The 23,765-nt window shown below is 41.9% G+C and overlaps 2 protein-coding genes across 2 annotated transcripts in view; one reads left to right on the top strand and one right to left on the bottom strand.

Annotated features, from left to right (window-relative positions):
• LOC106577903 (mannose-P-dolichol utilization defect 1 protein-like) overlaps positions 1-2,407 on the top strand; it is a 5,656-nt gene extending 3,249 nt beyond the window's left edge. The window contains exons 6-7 of the mRNA XM_014156343.2: positions 514-624; positions 1,145-2,407. Of these exons, the coding sequence (XP_014011818.1) occupies positions 514-624; positions 1,145-1,267 (234 nt within the window). The 3' untranslated portion in view covers positions 1,268-2,407. The remainder of the gene's footprint in view (positions 1-513; positions 625-1,144) is intronic.
• Positions 2,408-18,054: 15,647 nt separating this feature from the next.
• Positions 18,055-23,451, bottom strand: LOC106577904 (transcription factor Sox-19b-like). Its single transcript, XM_014156344.2, has 3 exons — positions 23,285-23,451; positions 22,423-23,078; positions 18,055-20,432 (listed from the first exon to the last, which is right to left on the bottom strand). Exons 1-3 carry the CDS (start codon positions 23,291-23,293, stop codon positions 20,186-20,188), a joined length of 912 nt encoding a protein of 303 aa, XP_014011819.1. The 5' UTR covers positions 23,294-23,451; the 3' UTR covers positions 18,055-20,185.
• Between the last annotated feature and the right edge of the window lie 314 nt (positions 23,452-23,765).

The raw sequence follows: 23,765 nt of genomic DNA, 5'->3' as shown, positions 1-23,765 counted from the left end.
TCTGTTCAGCTAACATTCCTCTAGCCTGGGTACCAGTCTGTTCAGCTAACATTCCTCTAGCCTGGGTACCAGTCTGTTCAGCTAACATTCCTCTAGCCTGGGTACCAGTCTGTTCAGCTAACATTCCTCTAGCCTGGGTACCAGTTGTTTGCTCTCTGGCACAGGAGTGTAATATTAGCTTAACAGGCTACTAGGGTTTCTTTGCACTTTTAAATTGTTCAACTGTAGAAATTACGCCAAAATAAATCTATAAAAAACAACATGTTATATAATTTATATAACGGGTGGGTCTAATCCTGAATGCTGATTGGTTAAAACTGTTGGTAACGGTGAATATGTTGGTAACCCGTTGTATAAAAGTCTGTGTTTGGAGGATCTATTGGACTTCATCTCGGGCCTAAGAGCACCGTGCCAATATATCCTCCAAACACCTGTTTCTCAGGTATTATCACCATTTAATATAATGTTATTGTGTTACTATGTGATAATGTGTATTTCTCCCTGTCATTACAGCTGATCCAGGTAGTGACTAACTATGGGAACGGACACACAGGACAGCTGTCTGCCATCACTGTGTTTCTGCTGTTCGCTGGCTCCCTGGCTCGTATATTCACCTCAATACAGGTATTTGTGAATAGGTTTTACGTTACATTTACATTTGAGTCATTTCGAAGATTCACTTATCCTGAGCGGCTTTGTGTGTGTGTGTGTGCGTGCGTGTGTGCGTCCTAAATGGAACCCTGTTCCCTATAGTGTGCTCCTTTTGACCACAGCTCTATTGTCCCTGGTCAAAATGAGTGTACACTAAAGGGAAAAGTAGTCTTCTTTACACTCAGCTCGAGGTTTAGGTCAGGGTCAAAGAAGGCACCAAGGTTTCTGGCCATAGGCTTTACATTGGTGGTCAAATTACCTGGGTTATTTCCAATCTGGGTTCTATCAAGGTGAGGGGCCAAGTAAAACAACCTCTATAAAATGTGTCCACTGTATGTCAGAGTGTGTATATGCGTCCCAAATATGTATATGGGCCCTGGTCATAAGGAGTGCACTCTAAAGCGAAAAGGGTGCAGTTTGGGACTCAGTCTGTGTGTGTGATCCTGTCCTAATCCAACATAAACTCTTCTTCCTGGTTTCTCTCTGTAAACAGGAAACAGGTGACTCCCTGATGGCCCTGACCTATGTCATATCCTCTTCCTGTAACGGCCTCATTGCTGCCCAGCTCCTGTACTACTGGAACAGCAGCTCCACACTGAAGAAGAAGATGGAGTAGACTGGACACTAAGGCAGTCTGTAATGGGAACCTAGTTTTGAAGTAGCGCACTATATAAAGACTAGGGTGCCATTCAAGATGCAGACAATGACAGAGAGATTATATAGACAAGTGTGTATGGATCTAAAATGGCACCCTATACCTATGTAGTTCACTACTGTTGACAGGACTATTGGCTCTTGTCGAAAGTAACACCCCATTCCCTATATAGTGCACTACTTTGGACTCTACTAGTGCACTATATATGGGGTGTCATTTACCCAATACGAAGACTCTGCAGTCCCCTACTATAGCCTAGCCGTGGACCAAATCAACTTCTATTCCCACTACCCAAACCAAGCTTTTACCCAGTTAGAAGTTAGAATTGTTCACAGAGAAATCTCCTAGGTTTTGTATCAGTGTTTTAGCTCAGGGAAGGAAGTCGTAATCCTCTTGTTAGTCCATCTTAAACACGGATTCTACTAGATGGAAGTGCCGACACACTCAATGCAATCTGATTATACCTCCCCAACAATGCATTCCACTGTTCCAGTTATATTACATGGGTTGTTCTCGGAACAGACTCTAGAATGAGAACATTCTAGAACACAACCAGGAAGTTGGCCAATAGCTGTAATCAAGGGGTCAAGCAATAGAGAGGTACACTGTGAAATTCTGTCAGTATGTGTGAGGAAAATGTTAGATTTTCTTTAGAAAGGTTAGGTAGTTTGCGCTTTGTGGCTTGAGTGCGAGCAAAGAGGTCTTGGCTGAAGTTGTCCCTAGACGCCTATCTTAGGCCAGTTCCCTCAGGGGGACGTCAGCAAGCGATCAAAAGAACTGTACTGAACCAAACGGTTATTAGTCCAAAATGCAGTTGCACCTTTTCCGTTTTTTCTGTTTGTTTCTTTGTCAGTAGGATCAGTAGTTAAATAATTCAAATTTGATTCAGATTAAAACTGGGAGCAGAAATGTGGGAGTGTTGTAGTGTGATGTTGAAGTCCAACTTCTCTGTATAGTTTCAGTTTACCTGTTGAGATTGAACTTCTGATCATGTTATGGTGCTGCTTGCGGGGTGCATGCCAGTGCTACGGTTCTGAAGATGGTAAGAAAGTTGATTTTAAATGTGAACATTTAATAAAATATGTTTTGTTTTTGTTGGGACTGCTCCAGCGTGTCTGTCGTTGTGGGTCTTATATCTAGAAGGATATTTATCTAAAACCCAGGCTGCATCACATCCGGTCGTGATTGGAAGTCCCATAAGGCGGCAGACAATTGGCCCAGCGTCGTCCGGGTTTGGCCGTCATTGTAAATAAGAATTTGTTCTTAACTGACTTGCCTAGTTAAAGGTTAAACATTTTTAAAAGGATCTAGTGTCACCAGTAGATGGAGACAAACTTTCACCCATTATTACATACATAATCTTAGTTGTCTCAAAGTAGAGGCGTGAAGATCTTGTTCTCTGTTGATGCCTAGACTCACTACTTTTTAGCTTTTAATCGGTGAGTAATAAATGTTATATAGATGAATTTGTCTCTACTTATACTCTCTTACAATTTTTTTCCCCGCAAACTTTATTATTAAGTTTCTCCCTTTCTCTTGTGATGTCACCTACGCTCTTTTTCTCATGCCCTCTTTACCATAACATTTTAATCTGTCTGTCCATCAATCGCCTTCTTTTCACTTTACCCTCCCATTGAATTGACCTCCCCCCTTCTCTCTCTTCCTCCCTCTCTTTTTTCCAGTCCCTGACAGCAAATTACCCACCCTCCAACTGACCCCCTGTGTCTGTGTGTGGTTCCAACAGCCCCCTGACTCTCTGTCCTCCATCACACTGACATCATCAAGAACCCCGGCAACCAAAAAGTCCCACAATACTGATCAAATTTAGGACAACAGAGGTTTTTTAAAAACCAACCCAAAACTCACTTTTTTGAGATGGACGTTTTCCAACAGTGAATTCAACTTGACAGAGGGGTTGTTGAGGAGGATTATCTGTGAAATACACTATTTCTACAGTAAGCTACTCCACACCAAAACAGTTGTGATCACTTATACTGAATCTCTCTCAATTCAAAGGGCTTTATTGACATGGGAAACATATGTTTACACTCTCCCTCTCTCTCCTTATCTCGCTCTCCCATTTCTCTCTCCCTCGCGCTCTCAGCAAAGTACTTCTTTCTCTCTTCATCCCTTTTCTCATCAGTTTCCCACATGCTTTGCGTATCACTCACTTACCTACTTTATTCCTGTCTTTCTATTACAGAATGAAAGAGAGAGAGAGAGAGAGAGAGAGAAAGGAGGAGCCAAGCCACACGAGGGGAAATAGAGTAGAGAAATGGGTGTCTTGGAAAGAGAGAGAAACGCTGGCTGTAGCATGCCAAAGAGTAGCAGAAGCAGGAGGGAGATCGACAGAGGCATTTAAGAACAAGAGTTTGGAGAAAATTAGAAAATAAAATGATCTTTTCATTGAAAGAGAGAGAGAGAGGGCCACGGCAGGCATATCTGATTGTGATTGTGCAGCTGAATGGTGGAGATGCCAAGCTTCAACTTCGTTAGGCCGTCCCAGCTGTTAGATGGATTCATCTTGGGGGGTCTGACAGCTTCATTCCACTGTGCTTGAGACTTGTCTATGGTTCACATACACACACTGCGTCGGCCTATCTTTATCTACCTGCTGATCGCTAGGCCTGCATTTCCCATCTGGCCATCTGTGGATGACGCTATCTCTGGCAGAACAGACCATTGCCCCACATCAGCGGGGGTGTTTTGGTGAATGCCTTAGCTAGCTGATAAGAGTAAAGCCCATTCATCTCTTCCAATGGTTTAGTCACAGGATTAAGATCAAGTGTAGCAACATTTTCCTCTCCCTTGTTTATCCTATAATCATAAAAATGTAGGTTTGCACCATCAGTGTTTCAGTATGAACACACGCAAACAAAAACATATGAATGCACTAAAACAAAAAATAGCTTGTCTCCACCAACCATTCTCCTCTTTCTCCCCCCCTCTCAATTCAATTCAAGGGCTTTCTTGGCATGGGAAACATATGTTAACATTGCCAAAGCAAGTGGATAAACAAATGTGAAACAATAAAAATGAACAGTAAACATTACACTCACAGAAGTTCCAAAAGAATCAAAGAGAGTGACAGCTATAGGGGAGGAAATCAGGAAGGTGATCAAATCAAAGTTTATTTGTCACGTGCGCCGAATACAACAGGTGTAGACCTTACAGTGAAATGCTTACTTACAGGCTCTAACCAATAGTGCAAAAAAGGTATTAGGTGAACAATAGGTAGGTAAAGAAATAAAACAGTAAAGGTAATGGAGTCCAGGTGAGTCTCCTGAAGCGCAGGTGCACGTAACGATGGTGGCAGGTATGACTAAACTGCCAACAACGAGCGCCAGAGAGGAGGAGCGGGAGTAGACGTGACAGTACCCCCTCCCTGACGTGCGGCTCCAGCTGCAGGACGCCGACCAGAGGGATGGTCCCGAGGACCAGATCCCGACGAGCCGGCTGAGGTATGGAAGCCCGACGAGCCGGTTGAGGTATGGGATCCCGACGAGCCAGTTGAGGCATGGGAATTCTGCATGCAGAGTCTCAATTTGGTGTTTGTCCCATTTTGTATGTTCTTGGTTGGTGAGCGGACCCCAGACCTCACAACCATAAAGAGCAATGGGTTCTATAACTGATTCAAGTATTTTTTGCCAGATCTAATTGGTATGTCGAATTTTATGTTCCTTTTGATGGCATAGAAGGCCCTCTTGCCTTGTCTCTCAGCTCGATCACAGCTTTGTGGAAGTTACCTGTGGCGCTGATGTTTAGGCCGAGGTATCTATAGTTTTTTGTGTGCTCTAAGGTAACGGTGTCTAGATAGAATTTGTATTTGTGGTCCTGGCAACTGGACCTTTTTTGGAACACCATTATTTTGTCTTACTGAGATTTGCTGTCAGGGCCCAGGTCTGACAGAATCTGTGCAGAAGATCTAGGCGCTGCTATACACCCTCCTTGGTTGGGGACAGAAGCACCAGATCATCAGCAAACAGTAGACATTTGACTTCAGATTCTAGTAGGGTGAGGCCGGGTGCTGCAGACTGTTCTAGTGCCCTCGCCAATTCGTTGATATATATGTTGAAGAGGGTGGGGCTTAAGCTGCATCCCTCTATCACCCCGCGACCCTGTGGGAAGAAATATGTGTTTTTGCCCATTTTAACCGCACACTTGTTTGTGTACATGGATTATATAATGTCATATGTTTTTCAACACCACTTTATATCAATTTGTATAGCAGACCCTCACGCCAAATTGAGTCAAGCTTTTTTGACATCAACAAAGCATGAAAAGACTTTGCCTTTGTTTTGGTCTGTTTCTTTGTCACTTAGGGTGTGCAGGGTGAATACGTGGTCTGTCTCACGATAATTTGGTAAAAAGACAATTTGACATTTGCTCAGTACATTGTTTTCACTGAGGAAACGTATGAATCTTCTGTTAATGATAATGCAGAGGATTTTCGCAAGGTTGCTGTTGACACGTATCCCACGGTAGTTATTGGGGTCAAATTTGTCTTCACTTTTGTGGATTGGGGTGATCAGTCCTTGGTTCCAAATATTGGGCAAGAATCCAGGGCCAAGGATGATGTTAAAGAGTTTAAGTATAGCCAATTGGAATTTGTGGTCTGTATATTTTATCATTTTATTGAGGATACCATCAACACCACAGGCCTTTTTGGGTTGGAGGCTTTGTATTGTGTCCTGTAGTTCATTCAATGTAATTGGAGAATCCAGTGGGTTCTGGTAGTCTTTAATAGTTGATTCTAAGATTTGTATTTGATCATGTATATGTTTTTGTTCTTTGTTCTTTGTTATAGAGCCAAAAAGATTGGAGAAGTGGTTTACCCATACATCTCTATTTTGGATAGATAACTCTTCGTGTTGTTGTTTGTTTAGAGTTTTCCAATTTTCCCAGATGTGGTTAGATTCTATGGATTTTTCACTTACATTGAGCTGACTTCTGATGTGCTGTTCCTTCTTTTTCCGTAATGTATTTCTATATTGCTTTAGTGATTCACCATAGTGAAGGTGTAGGCTCAGGTTTTCTGTGTCTCTATGTTTTTGATTAGATAGGTTTCTCAATTTCTTTCTTGGATTTTTGCATTTTTCATCAAACCATTTGTCATTGTTGTTAATTTTCTTTGGTTTTCTGTTTGAAATTTTTAGATTTGATAGGGAAGCTGAAAGTTCAAATATACTGTTTAGGTTTTCTACTGCCAAGTTTACACCTTCACTATTACAGTGGAACATTTTGTCCAGGAAGTTGTCTAAAAGGGATTGAATTTGTTGTTGCCTAATTATTTTTTGCTAAGTTTCCACACTACTTTTGGTAGGTTTCTCTCTCTCTCTCAGACCTGTCTACCTCAGGACGTGTCTCTACTAGCTCATCAATGTTACCTCTCCCTCCCTCTCTCTCGCTCTCTCTCTCAGACCGGTCTACCTTAGGGCATCAAATCAAATCAAGCTTTATTTATGCAGCACATTTCAGACATGGAATGCCAAACAGTGTGCTTTACATGAAGCAATTAATAAAAATAAAAGCTGAACTATTTACTACACAACAAAGATAAGATTAAAAACTAAAGAATGACATAAACTGAACAACTAAAAAGCACCCTAAGGAAAAGCAAAGATAAAATGATGTGTTTTAAGATCTCTTTTAAATATGTCCACAGCTTCAGCCCCCCTCAGATTCTCTAGCAGGCTATTCCAGAGGCTGGGGGCATAATAACTAAAGGCTGCCTCTCCATGCCTCTTGGTCCAAGGCTTTGGGGTAGGTAAGAGGCCAGTGCCAGAGGACCTGAGGGACCTACTGGGTACATAACTTAAAAGCATGTCTGACATGTATTGGGGTGCACAATCGTGAATTGATTTAAAAACCAATAGAAGAATCTTTAAATTAATTTTAAAACTCCCAGGCAGCCAGTGCAGAGACCTTAAAACCGGTGTAATGTGTGCTCATGGTCCTGTGTGGCTCAGTTGGTAGAGTATGGTGTTTTCTCCGTACTGGGGGACCAGTACGGAGAAAAAAATGTATGAAATGTATGCATTCACTACTGTAAGTCGCTCTGCTAAATTACTAAAAATGTGAAAAATGCTCTCCGTGTGGTCTTGGTCAGTACCTGTGCTGCAGCATTCTGTATGTTATGCAGTTGACCAATGGCTTTTTTGGGTAGACCAGACAAGAGAGCATTACATTAGTCAAACCTGCTTGTAATAAAAGCATGGATGAGTCTCTGTATCAGCCTGAGAGAGAAAGAGACGCACTTTGGCAATGTTCCTCAGGTGGTAAAAAGCTATTTTGGTCACATTCCTAATGTGTGATTGAAAATGTAGTTCTGAATCTAAAATAACATCTAGGTTTTTTTTACCTGGTGTTTTATCTTTATTGCCCATGAATTAAAAGGTGCGGCTAGATTCTCTCTCTGTGCTTTGCTCCAACAAAGAGTACCTCGGTCTTGTCTTGATTTAGCTGGAGGAATCACTAATACTGTCTAATAATTTACCAGTTGAGCTAAAATCCTCTGGTGACACAGAAATGTAAAGTTGTGTATCGTCTGCATAGCAGTGAAAATCAATGCTGTCCTTTCTGATAACACTGCCAACAGGTAACATATAAACTGAACAGTACCGGACCCAAAATGTAATCCTGTGGAATGCCACATGTGATATGTATTTTCTCTGAGTTATGTTCACCAAGAGTGACAAAAATCTCTCGACCGGTAAAATAGGTCCTAAACCAATTTAGAACAGGACCGGCATGTCTCTACTACCTCATTAAGGTTAACTCTCTCTCTATGTCTCTCCCTCTTTCTCTCGCTCTCTCTCATACCTGTCTACCTCAGGGCCTGTCTCAACTATTTGGTTTGACTTGATTTACTAGCTCTTTAAGGCTACCTCTCTCAGATCTGTCTACCTCAGGGCCTGTCTCTACTATTTGGTTTGACTTGATTTACTAGGTCTTTAAGGCTACCTCTCTCAGACCTGTCTACCTCAGGGCTTGTCCTCTGCTAGCTCTTTAAGGTTATCTCTCTCAGACCTGTCTACCTCAGGGCTTGTCTCTACTAGCTCTTTAAGGTTATCTCTCTCAGACCTGTCTACCTTAGGGCTTGTCTCTACTAGCTCTTTAAGGTTATCTCTCTCAGACCTGTCTACCTCAGAGCTTGTCTCTACTAGCTCTTTAAGGTTATCTCTCTCAGACCTGTCTACCTTAGGGCTTGTCTCTACTAGCTCTTTAAGGTTATCTCTCTCAGACCTGTCTACCTCAGAGCTTGCCCTCTACTAGCTCTTTAAGGTTATCTCTCTCAGACCTGTCTACCTCAGGGCTTGTCTCTACTAGCCTTTAAGGTTATCTCTCTCAGACCTGTCTACCTCAGGGCTTGTCTCTACTAGCTCTTTAAGGTTACCTGTCACTCCCTTGACAAACATTTCCTCTATTAGCAGCATTATACCCATGTCTAATGTGTCCCATCTGTCATTGCTGTGTGTGTGTGTGTGTGTGTGTGTGTGTGTGTGTGTGTGTGTGTGTGTGTGTGTGTGTGTGTGTGTGTGTGTGTGTGTGTGTGTGTGTGTGTGTGTGTGTGTGTGTGTGTGTGTGACTCAGACCTACACTACCTGGGAAACTGTGTGTATACATACCACCCATGGTCTTAACAGAGAGTTGAGAATAGGACACAACATCATGATGTTTGCCAACTTGTAGTTTTTGGTTGGTTATTATCAAATAATAAATAACATTAGTGACGCTTGTTAAATCACAGATGGTATACCAGTAGTTCATTTAGTATTTAAGTCAGCAAATATCTCAAACCACACACTCAACAGGTGATTTTTTTACATAGTGGTTGGCTACTAGATTTCATCGCAATCATACGATTATATATTTCAACATATCCATCCATATAGGTCATGAACCGTCATTCTGATTTCTATGTAAAATTGCCTTTTGAGTGACTAAAATATCACCCATAATATTTGTTTTGGATAGAAATGCTTAAAATTGGAGAAAAAGTTTGAAAGACAGGCTGAGTGGATGGGGAGGGTATATTCATGAGCTCGTCTTGACTGACAGCTCTTTGAAACGCCTATGTCAAGCAACTTGGATGCAGTGAGCAGTGTTGCAGTAAAATCATCTCAAGCAAACTTGGTGATACACAAAGCAACTCAAACAACATTGAAATTGTATCAAATATTTTTATACATCTTCCGTTTGGCATGTCTGTTGTGATGCGGTTCACAGCAGCACTGACTGATGTGTTGACTTCACAACTGCGTCTGACTGGTCACTTTTAATTATTATTATTATTATACCTTTATTTCAACAAGGAACACAGACTGAGACCAAGGGCTCTTTTACAGCTGGGCCCTGCGTATACATGTTTACACATACAGTTTAGGTACAATGATTAAGACACTACACAAGACATACAAAACAATCACAGATAACACCAAAAAAAACAGCAGCAGATTACATTTACACATAGGTTATTCCCCTAACAGCACAAAAACTTGCATTACCCGAAACAGTTACAAGCAATACAAAAATAAAAATCCTCCAATAAATATTTAAAATGGGCAAGGGGGACAAGAGTCTGAAGTTTAAGTTTAGTCTGCAGGCTATTCCATAGGCAAGGAGTGTAACAGGAAAAGGCAGCCATACCCAACTCTGTGGAAATCACATGGGCCTCATGCTTGAGACCTGGTTTTAGGAATTATAATTCTAATATTGATGAGTGATGATAAATAAGAAGGTAGTTTATTCAGAAGTGCTTTATAGACAAACACGAGAGCATGTTGTTCTCGTCTCACGGACAGCGAAGTCCAACCCACATTTTGATATAAAACACAGTGATGAGTTCTGTAGCTAGCACCTGTAATAAACCTAAGTGTGCAATGATAAGTAGCATCCAGTGATTTAAGTGTTGATGCCGTAGCATGCATGTAAATAATATCCCCATAATCTATAACATACATAAAAGTAGCTTGCACAATTTGTCTTCTATTTGTAGAGGACAAACATGTCCTGTTTCTATAGAGGAAGCCTAGCTTGATTTTTAGCCGTTTACAAAGTTCGTCAATATGCATTTTAAAAGACAGTTTATCATCCAACCATATCCCTAAGTATCTATATGCAGAGACCTGATTAATTCGAGAACCATCTAAGCTTGTAAGTGCAAGTGTATTTTCAACCAACTTTTTGAAACTATTAAAAATCATAAAATGTGTTTTCTTTGCATTTAAAACAAGTTTCAGCTGTATAAAAGACCCTTGTAATATCTTAAAATATGTCTCCAATAGTGATAATGCTTGGTCAGCCGTTGAAGCAATAGAGTACATGACAGTGTCATCAGCATGTAACCCTGGTCACTTTAATAATGGAACACTGGTCACTTTAATAATGGAACACTGGTCACTTTAATAATGTTTACATACTGTTTTACCCATTTTATATGTATATACTGTATTCTAGTCAAGTCCATCCTATTCAACTATTGCTGTACATATGCTATTCTATCCATGTATTCTACAGATAGAATATGTAGTATATCTACATACTGTCCATAAAGTCTATACATCCCATCAAATATACAGTGCATTTGGAAAGTATTCAGACCACTTGACTTTTTCCATATTTTGTTACGTTAGTCTTATTCTAAAATTGATTAAATAATTTTTTCCATCCTCAATCTACACACAATACCCCATAATGACAAAGTAAAAACAGGTTTTCAAAAAACTTTTTTTTTGCAAATGTATATAAAAAGAAGAAAACCCCCCAGAAATACCTTATTTACATAAGTATTCAGACCCTTTGCTATGAGACTCTAAATTGAGCTCAGATGCATCCTGTTTCCATTGATCATCCTTGAGATGTTTCTACAACTTGATTGGAGTCCACATGTGGTAAATTCAATTGATTGAATGAGGTTCAAAGGCTTGGTTTTTGCTCTGACATGCACTGTCAACTGTTGGAGTTGACAGTGCATGTCAGAGCAAAAACCAAGCCATGAGGTCGAAGGAATTGTCTGTAGAGCTCCGAGACAGGATTGTGTCAAGGCACAGATCTGGGGAAGGGTACCAAACAAATTCAGCACCATTGAAGGTCCCCAACAACCCAGTGGCCTCCATCATTCTTAAATGGAAGAAGTTTGGAACCACCAAGACTCTTCCTAGCTGGCTTTTGGGGGAGAAGGGCCTTGGTCAGGGAGGTAACCAAGAACCTGATGGTCACTCTGACAGAGCTCCAGAGTTCCTCTGTGGAGATGGGAGAACCTTCCAGAAGGACAACCATCTATGCAGCACTCCACCAATCAGGCCTTTATGGTAGAGTGGCCAGACGGAAGCCACTCCTCAGTAAAAGGCATATGACAGCCCGCTTGGAGTTTGCCAAAAGGCACCTAAAGGACTTTCAGCCATGAGAAACAAGAATCTCTGGTCTGAAAAAAACAAGATTGAACTCTTTGGCTTGAATGCCAAGTGTCACATCAGGAGGAAACCTGGCACCATCCCTACGGTGAAGCACGGTGGTGGCAGCATCATGCTGTGGGGATGTTTTTCAGCGTCAGGGACTGGGAGACAAGATCGAAATTGGGGAGAAAAAGGGGTAAAATACAAAAAAAGTATTATAATAATTTGAGAGTTAGGGTGATGTCACCTTATCCCCTTAATAATTCCGCCTCCTGATACCAAGTGTTTGACATGGGGGAGGGGACCAGTAACTTTATGAGCAAACTTATCAATGTAGAAGCAAAGGTTCATGACCTTTAACGAAATCATCCATCTCATTCATCTTGACTGTGAGTGTGAAGCTGTTTGAAACTCCTGAGACAAGGAGGGATGATGACATGTGATGTTTGACTGCAGACTGGAGCCAGACTCACAGACGGTCTTGTCTTATCGTTTCTGAGTTCCTTGAATTAACTCGATGCAGCAAACCAAGCAGCACTAAATACTACTATGCTAGCCCAGCAAGTAGGCCTCCTCCACACACACACATGACAAATCAGCAGAGATTTTGGCTGGCAGGGAAGGGTGGCGTCTTCAACAGCAACTGTTGAGAGTTGTGGGAGGAAGGGAACACAAACATACCTCCCTACCACAGAGAAAACTGTCACTGTGTTAACATATTATCTTGTTGGGCTGGTTCATCCAGACCTGTATTTCACTTTCACAATCACTGATGATGATGATGTTGGCTGACCTTTCTTTAGACTCCATTTTGCAAGATGGTGTGTATTGTGTATTGTGTAACCATGGAAAAGTGAAGATACCTGTGTAACTTTGACTCAAATTGCACTTAATCTTCTTGCCGACTCTGAATAGCTCTACCCAAACCCCTGGACATGCACGTGCACCGATAGGCTCTACCTGTGCAGAGCACGTGCCCCTTTGCTCTTACAGTCTCCAAAGGGCCCTTTTTGGTGGTGATATCATTCCCCAGTGTTGTTTTTTTAATTGTTCTCAACCCACTGCCCGCAAGTCGTCGTTAAATGATCATCTATGATTCAGAACCAAAGAGTGTCTCGTCTTGATTGACTCGTCATATCCAGATTAGTTACCAGAAATAACTTGTTTAATTTCTTCCAGTTTTGCCGGGCAAAATCAGAGTAGGCCTAAATGTATTATCCATATAAAATACAGTTTAGAAATCTACTACTCACTCATCTTCACCAGAACAATATGGCTACCTGGCGATTTGATTGATCATTTTCATATTTCAGATAGGCCTAGTTTGGGTGGCTACTGGCGATGTCAAAAGATAAACTGCTGTAACATCGCACTGCCTTTAATATTATGGGATGGAGAAGTAACATATTCTGGCGAATTTATTACGATATTTGTGAGGAAGAACAGGGCTTCCCGGCTGGCAAGTAGCACTGTGCGAGTAGGCCTGCCCTCCAAAGTGATGGCGTGGTGCAGACAGAACATGCGTTTCCATCCGATCCTGTAACCCCACTACAACAAGTAGGTAGAATGATCGTGCTTGCTCTGGACTCCAGAGTAGTGACATCATATATCCCTAGTTGATGTCGGATGCTAACATGGATTACTTTCAGCTCCAAATGCAGGCGTAGAACGCAGTTTATTTCTGTAGCCTATCTTGCGTTTTGAAAATGCGTCACCGTTTATGGCTGTAATGTCAGACTAAATGCAGCAATTGTGAGCGCATATGTGTGCGCGGGTGTTCGCAAGTTTTATAGGCCTACGGCTTCTTTTTGGGGGTTCCAGGTCAAACGGTTTGACAACCACCGGGATACATGATAGTTGCAACAAATGGAGTTGGGTTAGATATTAGTCATGGTAGGATACAGTATTTCTTACAATCCTCTATTATGACTGGAATTGTGTTGGTCGTTGTTAACAAGTGCAGCATTTATTCCACTTCAAAATAGTTTAGCAAAATACTTTACTCATCGGATTGTGCTGATTTCCCCTCTTGTAGTAATTGCTCAACAAATCTGTGACAGCGGTTGGCGGAAGAAAAAAAATGTGTGTGCCCTTTTTTTTCTGTTTGAGCACATGACCCCCATGCCCTGACAAAACAAGACTTTTGGAGGAATATGTCACCCATTTATATGGTCAAATCTATTGGATATCATGTCAGTCGTCATTGCTACAAAATCTCCTCCACTAATTATAGACCTGACAGGGCAGACAAGTACCCATAGAAGTTATACGGATGTACGTCACAAAACTGCATATTATTACGAATTAATCACTGATCAGGGTTTCCGGTTGCCTCCCTCCTCTCTCCCTCCCCGAGCTACTCTGTGACTCGGGGTGTTCCGCTGCGAGCGGGTGAGGGTGAGTGAAAAATGCGGCGGACCCGGTGTTCACTGACATTGCAGCTGTTCGCTCTCTCCTACATGGTAGCCGACCGGAGCGGCGCTGCGCCGCGCCAGAAACAGACACCCACCCACTTGCTCACCTGCGAGCAAACAACGCAACGAGCTGGTCTTTCAACGACCTGTGGAGAAGGGAGTGGTTGGTTGGCAGTCACACAGTCAGACGTTGATGGGCTGTGGGCTTAAGGTTTTTTTTTTTACCTGTATTTCTGTAGTTAACCTCTCCATGACCATTGATAGGCCTCTATACCGCAGTTGTTAGGCCCATATCTATTAAAACTATATATCTTATTTAAAATGGGCACATTCTATGTTCATAATATGTGTGAGGGGTTGTGTCTAGTTGGGATACTGTTGCCCAACATATAGCCACTTTTATTGTCCAAATAAGCTTCTGCATAAACCTCAAATAGTGGTTTTGGTCAATTAAAGTCCACATAAAAACACGCATAAAACAAGACGTAAGAAGTTGTGCAATTACTATTGGATGTGGTAACTTTAATTTATAGCATTACTTTTCTGTGACGCTCAAATCCTTGCCTAGTCCTAGGTAAACTGTGTGTGCGCGCAGAGCGGGCGCGGTTGCAGAAAGGGTGCGCTCTGGCCTGCTCTGCGTGCGAGAGAGGAGTGGTTTCTTGGCTCCCCAAGGAATGCAGGTAAATAATACGCACGAGAAGTTTCCATGACAACGTTTGATGTGGTGAGGCTTCCTATAGCAGTGCTTACGAAATAGAAATAGGGTTTCTCTTTCTCTTTAGATAACCCGCAATCTCCTACTTTTGAGTGCTGCTCACTGACACATTTAGAGGGACTCAGTGAGGCCAGTTGCTGCGCGTTCATTAGGATAACTAAAAGGATAAATGACATAACAGCAAGCGTTTAGGGTTAGGATCCTAGGATAAGAGGAAAGTTAGTTGAAATGTTGTTGACAGTTTACTGAACATGAACATCTACTGAACATCTTACATAATACTAAACATCTTACAAACCATCTATTTGGGGCTAAATCATTATATGAGGAGGAAATGTGTCAGACTGCACCAGACAACAACTTGCTTAAGGCAAATGTCAACTTGCAGATAAAAAAATAACTGAGGGTATTTGTACCCGACCACCTGAGTCATAGAGGAGACTGTTGTTTGCTTCTGTTGACTACAACTTCTCGTAATTCTTTAAAAGTCACACCACCAGCATCTCCCACGCACTTGTTTAGCCCCGGCTCACCAAATCCATGGCAACCACTTATTGAAGCCTCACTGCCCTTTGCTAAGAGATTGGATGAATTCTACCAGAAATCCTCCTTCCTAAATACACACCACCCCAACACGACCCTTACCACAACCTCACCAAAACCAACCCCCATCTGAATGCACAGGGTGCACAAACTTCTGCCATACAGGGGCACTTTAAAAGGACTTTGTCCAATTATAGGCTATAGATCACTAAAGTAATGTCAAACGTATAGGCCCATATGTGACAATTTAAAAAGTCCTATAGCTATACAGTTCCACCACTCATGTCAAAGAATTGGAGCACCAAAATGTTCTCTCCACACACAATTTATTAACGTTTCTCTTTATCTTTCTTATTTTGGAATAAACCATGTTTTTCAACTATCCAAATGCTCGGAGCAAATTAATATTCCGAGGTGTGCATGTGGTTATGGGCCGGGGCTAGTGTAGTGGCGGCCAATTTACGTGCTTCTTGTCCAGTTTCACAGCCCTAAATTGCCAGGGAAACGACAGGCCATGTTGGTAGAGCTGGCTCCTGAATGTCAGATTGTCATAGAGAGAAGGAGAGAGAGAGAGAGAGAGAGAGAGAGACGTAAAAACACCAAATAATGACAACTCGCTAATTATCAAAATCCAGAAAAGATCCCTTCAATTCTACAACCACCTAAAAGGAAGCGATTCCCAAACCTTCCATAACAAAGCCTTCACCTACAGAGAAATTAACCTGGAGAAGAGCCCCCTAAGCAAGCTGGTCCTGGGGCTCTGTTCACAAACACAAACAAACCCCACAGAGCCCCAGGACAGCAACACAATTAGACCCAACCAAACAAAAAGATAATTACTTGACATATTGGAAAGAATTTGCAAAAAATAACTGCGCAAACTAGAATGCTATTAGGCCCTAAACAGAGAGTACACAGTGGCAGAATACCTGACCACTGTGACTGACCCAAAATTAAGGAAATCTTTGACTATGTACAGACTCAATGAGCATATCCTTGCTATTGAGAAAGGCCGCCGTAGGCAGACCTGGCTCTCAAGAGAAGACAGGCTATGTGCACGCTGCCCACAAAATGAGGTGGAAACTGAGCTGCACTTCCTAACCTCCTGCCAAATGTATGACCATATTAGAGACACATATTTCACTCAGATTACACAGACCCACAAAGAATTCGAAAACAAATCCAATTTTTATAAACTCCCATATCCATTGGGTGAAATACCACAGTGTGCCATCACAGCTGCAATATTTGGGATCTGTTTCCACAAGAAAAGGGCAACCAGTGAAGAACAAACACCATTGTAAATACAACCTATATTTATGTTTATTTATTTTACCTTTTGTACTTTAACTATTCGCACATCATTACAACACTGTATATAGACATATGACATTTGAAATGCTATTATTTTGGAACTTTTGTGAGTGTAATGTTTACTGTAAATTTTATCTATTTCACTTGCTTTGGCAATGTAAACAAATGTTTCCCATGCCAATAAAGCCCCTTAAATTGAATTGAGAGAGAGCGAGCGAGAGGGGGTAGTGTAGGGCTTACTCCCCCCTTCAACGCACTCCACTCATCTCTTCTCCTAGCTACTCTCCCATCTACTCTGCGATTAGCCTGCGCAGGCTCTTCAATTTCCATGAGAATTGCGACAGGCGGTGAAAGGGTTAAGCCTGAGCCGGAGAAAAAGGGGCGACGAAGCCCCCCGAATGCAACGCTAATTTTCTGCTCCGCGGGGGAGCGAGAGAAAGGGAACAAAGCTCTCTGGGGGAGTCTGCGAAGACTCCGCGGCTTTACTATGTGCACCTGCGAGCTCAAAAGCTACTGACAATGTGCCTCCGAAACGGACAATTACGAGCGGGCCAGCCACCCGCTTTATCTCAGGAGAGGGAAGGGAGGGGGTTTTAAAAGAAGAAGTAAACGATCGACCCTAAATCACTCTGCAGCACTCCCCCCTCTCCTCGCGCCTCTCCTGCACCCCGGACGCCTCTGTTCTACCATCTCCCAAAACTTTTTGTCTGACTCCCTCGAAAGTTTTATTTTAAGCATCCCTAAGCATAACGGTGTCCACCTGTGGTGCCACTGTTTAAAGTAAACCCAGCTCGTTTTGATTGAGCGCGTGATGTCAGGCCTGCGATTGTTATTTTGTGTAATGATTTCCGCGGACAGATGAGGTATAACTCAAACAGCTGAGCTGCCATAGCTGAATAGGAGCAAATGAAAAATGTGTTGTAAAACATTAGTCACCTTTATAACAAAAGCATAAAAACGTAGGTCTATTGGCTTGCTTTATCTATTGGATTAGTATCCCGCACTTGAATTTATTTAAGCCTGTATTATGCCATTTCTTTCTGAACTTTGCCCGACAAATAGGCCATCTCAATCGAATTATAAATCCGTCTCCAAATGATTCCCACATCAAAACCTTTTTTGAATCGACCTCTCAATCTGACGTGGATAATCTGCTAACTGGCACAATGTAAATCTATTGTGTCAGACATTTCCCATATAGAATAGCCTATGGTGCGTTCTTTGTGAAAACACTAAATTGCAAAAAAAAAAGACAAAAAAAGGAATAGGCCTACAAAAGTGCATTTCCAAAGGTCAGTGAACACAATGTTATATAGCTTAGAAAATAAGTCATGGCTTAATGTTCCAAGAAATATATTTGTAGACCAGAGTTGTAATTTTTATTAATACTTGTCATCCTTGCCACAGGTGAACATGAGTTAAAAAAAATAACCTTAGTATCAGGGCCTTAAGAATATTTATACACATCAAAAGTTGCAAGCCTTTTCCCCCTCACTATACACACAACCAGGATTGACCTAAATAAAAAAATAACACAGTAAAAGTTCAGTTTAACACACTTGGATTGCAATGTAAACAGTCGTGTTTAGTTATTCTTTTAAATTACAATTAACCCTACCTTGACTTATAAAAGTTATTAGGTACTAATTTCCATTTCAATGCAAGCAAGTTCCTGTTTGGATTGCACAATACTAGGAGACTCAAAACATGACCAATTCTATCCATCTGGTAGAATGGTTCTACCACTTTCATAGCCTAGGTCACCCACTTTTTACTATATATATATATATATATATATATATAAAAACTTTAAGCAGCACTGGTAGACTAAATTATCATAAATGTTGGTTAGCAGGGGCTGTCAAATGAAGGAACATTCACCATCACCCCCTAAGTCTTGTTCAAGCAACTTGAGAAAACATGGCAACTCCTTTTGTAGAATAATTATTAGGAAAATATTACACGGTATCTGAAAATACCTCAAGCAGACAACTGACAGCTCAAATACAAACATGACAAGTTGGATAACTGAGAAATGTAGTGTAAAATAAAATCATTTTTATTCTCCGTTAGTTGCCCGGGCAGAGTGTCATAACAGTGCTTGGTTGAACATGTCTAAAAAGTAGAAATCCATACAGTTGCCAAACTAGAGCACATTAAAGTGTATTTGGTAAAAAATATCTAGCTAAAACTTTGAGCTGAAGTAAACAATTAAATGGAACGCAGCATTTGTATAACAGTTAAGCGTGTTCTATGAACAAAGTTAAAACCTGCAGAATACAGAGGCTATTTGAACAGTAAGCAGTATAGCAACTTGGGACTTTGCCAGCAGCGTAACTCCAAACATTTACAAAAAAAAAGGGTCAAAATAGTTGACTAACAAACAATAATATGGTGCATTAAAACTCATTGCAGGAACAAGGCGTAATGTTAACTTTAAACCATGCTGTTATGTTAAACATTTTATACTCAAACTAAATTAAAATGCATTGGTATGTGGTTTGGACAGTTGCGTCTACTAAACAGGAGTTAAAATAATTTCATACTGTTTTCCATTGTATTCAGTGAACTCATGAGATTGGACAACAGACTATACCATGTCATCCTATGGGATCGGATTGGCTTTAAAAACAAGAGCACATAACAAAGAGGCCATACATACATATAAAAAAATAATAAGTCACTTCATTCAAGTTATGTGCATTTCTCCATCTAGTTCACTTCACTAGCAGGCATCTAGTTGATTTGAGATGATCTGTTCTGGAATCAGAATCTTTTCAAGCCTTGTGGCAGGTCATGTGATTTGTATGTCACTGGCCCTTGGAGGACCTTGATTGGCTAACCTAGTTCCCAGTGTGTTGTGTTCCTGTGGTGGGGCCCCTCCATTGTGGGTTTTGTGCCTGCATCCCAAATGGCATCCTATTCCCTTTATAGTGCACTACTTCTGACCAGGGCCCATAGTGCTTAGATCCTAATTTGTGCATGATGGGTAATAGGGTGCCATTTGAGAGACAAGTCGTGTCTCCATCCCGGTCGGTTCAGGTCGTGATGATTACCCATCAACCCAAGGGGCCGACGCTACCGTGCCAGTAGGAGAATACAATGGAACGTTGTGAACATTATAGTCTTGAAACATACATAGAGCCTGGGAGTTTCTGAACCAAGATTGTACACAAACGTTGTCATCATGGAGAGAAGTAAAGATCGTATGTACAATACAGCAGTCCTTCATAGTTCACAGAGAAGGGACAGGTCTCCATCCAAATAGTGGATGGGAGACTGAACAAACCACCCAGTCTTGGGACGGACGAAGGGATTCTAGTTAAAATTGCAGAGGTAGAAAAATAACCTTTCCTATAAAGTCACTGCTGTTTTTAATGCAACACGGAACCATAATGAGCGTGTCTAAGGCTGTGGCGTTCAGTTCCGGGGGTGCTTTTTAACTTGTGTCCCGGGCACACCCAACATCAGTCCCAGTCACTACCCCCAACGGTCCCTAGATATGACTGAGGGGAACGGTCCCACTGAGATAGTGTTGCTGGACGCTGTAGCCTCCTCTCTGGGCGGCCGGGTCATTGCCGTCCCCCCCGGGGATGTACATACTGATCATATCCCTCAGGTCCCCTTGGAGAGGCCCGCGGTGGTGGTTAGGTCCACCAGTCGGGGAGTGTGATACTGGCTCTGGCTTCACCATGGACATGACCGGGCTGGGCTGCTGGGAGCTGCTGCTGTAGGACATGGGGCTGGGGAGGCGAGACGGGTACAGTTAGCGACTGGACAATATCAATGTTATGCCATGCAATGTCAAAGTGTGACATGCTACAGTGTAAAATGCTACGGTGTGCCATTTTTGTCCCATGCAACTGAACTCACCCAATTCAGGTAGAATTGTAGCATATTGAACCCATTACACTATTCTATGCATCTGAAATGTCCTAATAATATCAACTTCAGTAGCACTATTCATTACATAAAAGAATCTGAAAGGGCTTTCAAGCAACAAAAAACAATTTAGAAAGCATTCATCGGCTGGAAGGTTCTGTAGCATTGCACCCTCCTTGAAATAGCCTCAAACTCAATATGGTGTAATTTGCTGTTCAGTGGGTTTCATTTTCAATAGTTGTTTTGTAATAAAAAGGCATATTGATTGAAAGACCAACCCATCTGAATAAAAATGATTATGATGCGTAACAGACTTGATTGATGTGACCAACATGACAGAACTGCCAGTCACCCGAAGGTAGAGCCCTATACATGTGATGGAATTCACCTTGTTTACAAAAGGCATGGGGCTTGGGCGTGGGGCTGGGGACAGCTAGGGCAGGCCCAGACTGGTTAGGCCACCAACATGACTAGCGCATTGTAAAGTGAACGACAGATATTCTCCTTTAGGTTCACTACAGCTAATCGGAATTCACCATAAACCAACTAAACTTCAGGCGAGAACATTTTTAAATATTGTAAGACTGAAAAGGAGTTGTTTAAAAGTATACTTTTGTTATATTTCTCTAGAAGAGGCCTGGGAGAAGGCACTGAAGCAGACTAGAGGGTGAAGGACCACACACACAAAGCTTTCCCATAGTGGGCCTCTTCACATGCTCATTCCACAGGCCTGAAAACAACAACCTACATTAAACTCAAACGAATAACCTTTAATATTGAGTAAAGTTCTTAAGACAAAAAAGGTAGCATATTTTAATTAATTGTTACAATTACAGTTCTAACTTACAGGTTTTAGGCCTACACAGGTCCTTTGGCAAAATAATCTAAATTATAATATGTGCAGTAGATTTATCATTTCTGATCCCAAAAAAACAGCCATCTTCTGAAAAAATATAATTTGCAAAAAGAAAAAAAAAAGTTATGGCTCTGTGCTGGGTGGGTGACTGTTGTCGAGAGTCATGACACGGGTTATAATGAATCTTCATTTCTGACAGGCCAGCAGATCCAGTTTGGCAACTAACAGATGATCAGATCCACTTGTGTGAGTGTGTTGAAGTGTTTGCCCATGTGAATATTGACTAAACTATAGTAACTCAACTAATTAGATGGGATAAACAAATAAAGATCATTATTCTAATTGTCAAATAGATATTTTAAAACAATAACGAAATAGGATAGGTAAAGCCAACAAATATTGAAATAGGCCTAGTGCAATTGACAACGCAGTAAAAAGCAAATGTTAAAGGGTTTAATAATTGATCTTGGCTTTCAGAATATCAGCCACAACGTATTATTGTAATTAGGCCTAAAGTAGCCTATACCCGATACAATTTAATTTGATTAAACAATTTGTTTTGATGATTGGAACATTGATTCGTCATCTTCAATAGCTATTGCCTTCCACTGTTTGACTTCGAGAAAGTGAGTGCCTGGTTATCATGACTGATATCCAATCTTCCATTCAGATGATACTTTATATAGAGGCCATTTAAAGCAGAATACAAACGTTCAAGCAAGTGTTGAAGTAGACCAAGGTTTACGAGGGTGACCTCTTCAAACTTACAATACTTAATAGACCAAATAATCGAATGAAAAATGCTCAATTTAGTGGAGCTGACGGGCATAATGGAAAAACAAGTACACGCATCAACCTTTTAATTTAAAAGTTTTTTTTTTTTTAAATACCCAAACTGGGATTACGTGTAGTCTAAGAGCATGTGACGTTACATGTTGTCCCTCGAGTCATTTACAAGAAGAGCATGTGGAAGAATGGAACAGAACATAGTCTACCTGTAGGTGTTGGCTCCATTCATATACGTCTGTGCTGCAGTCATGGCCTGGGGATACTGGAGCGCGGACAGGTCATAGCGGTGCAGCTGCTGAGTGTAGCCGAGGGCCTCGTTCTGCATCCCAGCGTAACCTCCCGCCGGGCCCCATCCGTAGCTCTCCATTCTGGTGCTCCCACCTTGGCCCTGCGCGGCCGCTGCGGCCAGCAGGTTCCCGGCGGAGAGAGGGTACTTTGCCATCTGGTTGTCCTTCTTGAGCAGGGGCTTGGTCTTGCGCCGTGGCTTGTACTTGTAGTCGGGATAATCCTTCATGTGCACTGCCCTGAGGCGCTTGGCTTCGTCGATGAACGGCCGCTTCTCGGCGTCTGTCAGCAGCTTCCACTCCGCGCCCAGCCGCTTGCTGATCTCAGAATTGTGCATCTTGGGGTTCTCCTGGGCCATCTTGCGGCGCTGGCCCCTGGACCACACCATGAAGGCATTCATGGGCCTTTTGACCTTGTCCATTGGGTCCCCGCCCGGAGGGCACACGGATTTGGACCCCATGTGAGAGTTGCCAATGTTTCCAGTGACCGGGGACATGCCCTGGGCCGTTTGGTGCTGCTGCTGTTGTTGCCCAGAAGGCTTCAGCTCGTGTTCCATCATGCTATACATTGTTTGGAACTTTAAAAAAAGTGTCACAGTTCAAAATTAATCAAATTTAAAAAATTGATAAGTAAACTAAGTCACAGCCTCTGTCGCCTGTTACAGGCGAAGCCGAACGCACCAGGTGTTCCAAATCAACTAATTAACTAATAAGAACACAGAAGACACACCCGCTTCGAACCACAGGGATTAAATTACGAGTTGGTGTGTAAAGTGGTCATTACCTCAATCATGGGAGAGAAAAGTAAACTCGAAACGTTTACGCTGTTTTAAAAAAACAAACACTCCTTCTGTCAGTAGGTTCTCGGCTCAGTTGCAGACAACCACTTGTAGCGCTTCGATTCCCTCAAACTGAAGAGACCTGCGGGATGACAAAAAGTTCTTCTCTTTCACTCGTCTGGTTTTTCCGAGATAATTGTATTCCAAGAGTCGGGACCAATCCCCGAGCGCGATGGGCTTCCCCGTGCGCGCGCTCATTTGCATCACCATAGGTGGGTCCGGCGCGAGCTGCATGTGCTGGAAGAGCGGGCACTTGTTGATGAGCAAAAGAAAGCGTGTGAGAGAGACCGGGTGCTTTTCAATGAGAAAACGTAATAATCCCGATACACCCATTTAAAAGTGTGTTTTTAGCTCCAATTATTATAATGAAACGTTTAAAAATCATTCGATGACATTGGTAGTTTGGCACACAGCGTACGCATGGAT

The sequence above is a fragment of the Salmo salar genome, chromosome ssa18 (assembly GCF_905237065.1).
Source record: "Salmo salar chromosome ssa18, Ssal_v3.1, whole genome shotgun sequence".
Classification (NCBI taxonomy): Eukaryota; Metazoa; Chordata; class Actinopteri; order Salmoniformes; family Salmonidae; genus Salmo; species Salmo salar.
Note: the sequence above shows the minus strand (reverse complement) of the source record. Positions and strands in the feature narration are given on the sequence as shown.

Excerpts from the sequence above, each read along its gene's own strand:
- LOC106577904 (XM_014156344.2), bottom strand. Across the intron at positions 20,433-22,422 it reads AATGGAGCCAACACCTACAG|CCCCATGTCCTACAGCAGCA; the intron begins GTAGACTATGTT and ends TCGCCTCCCCAG.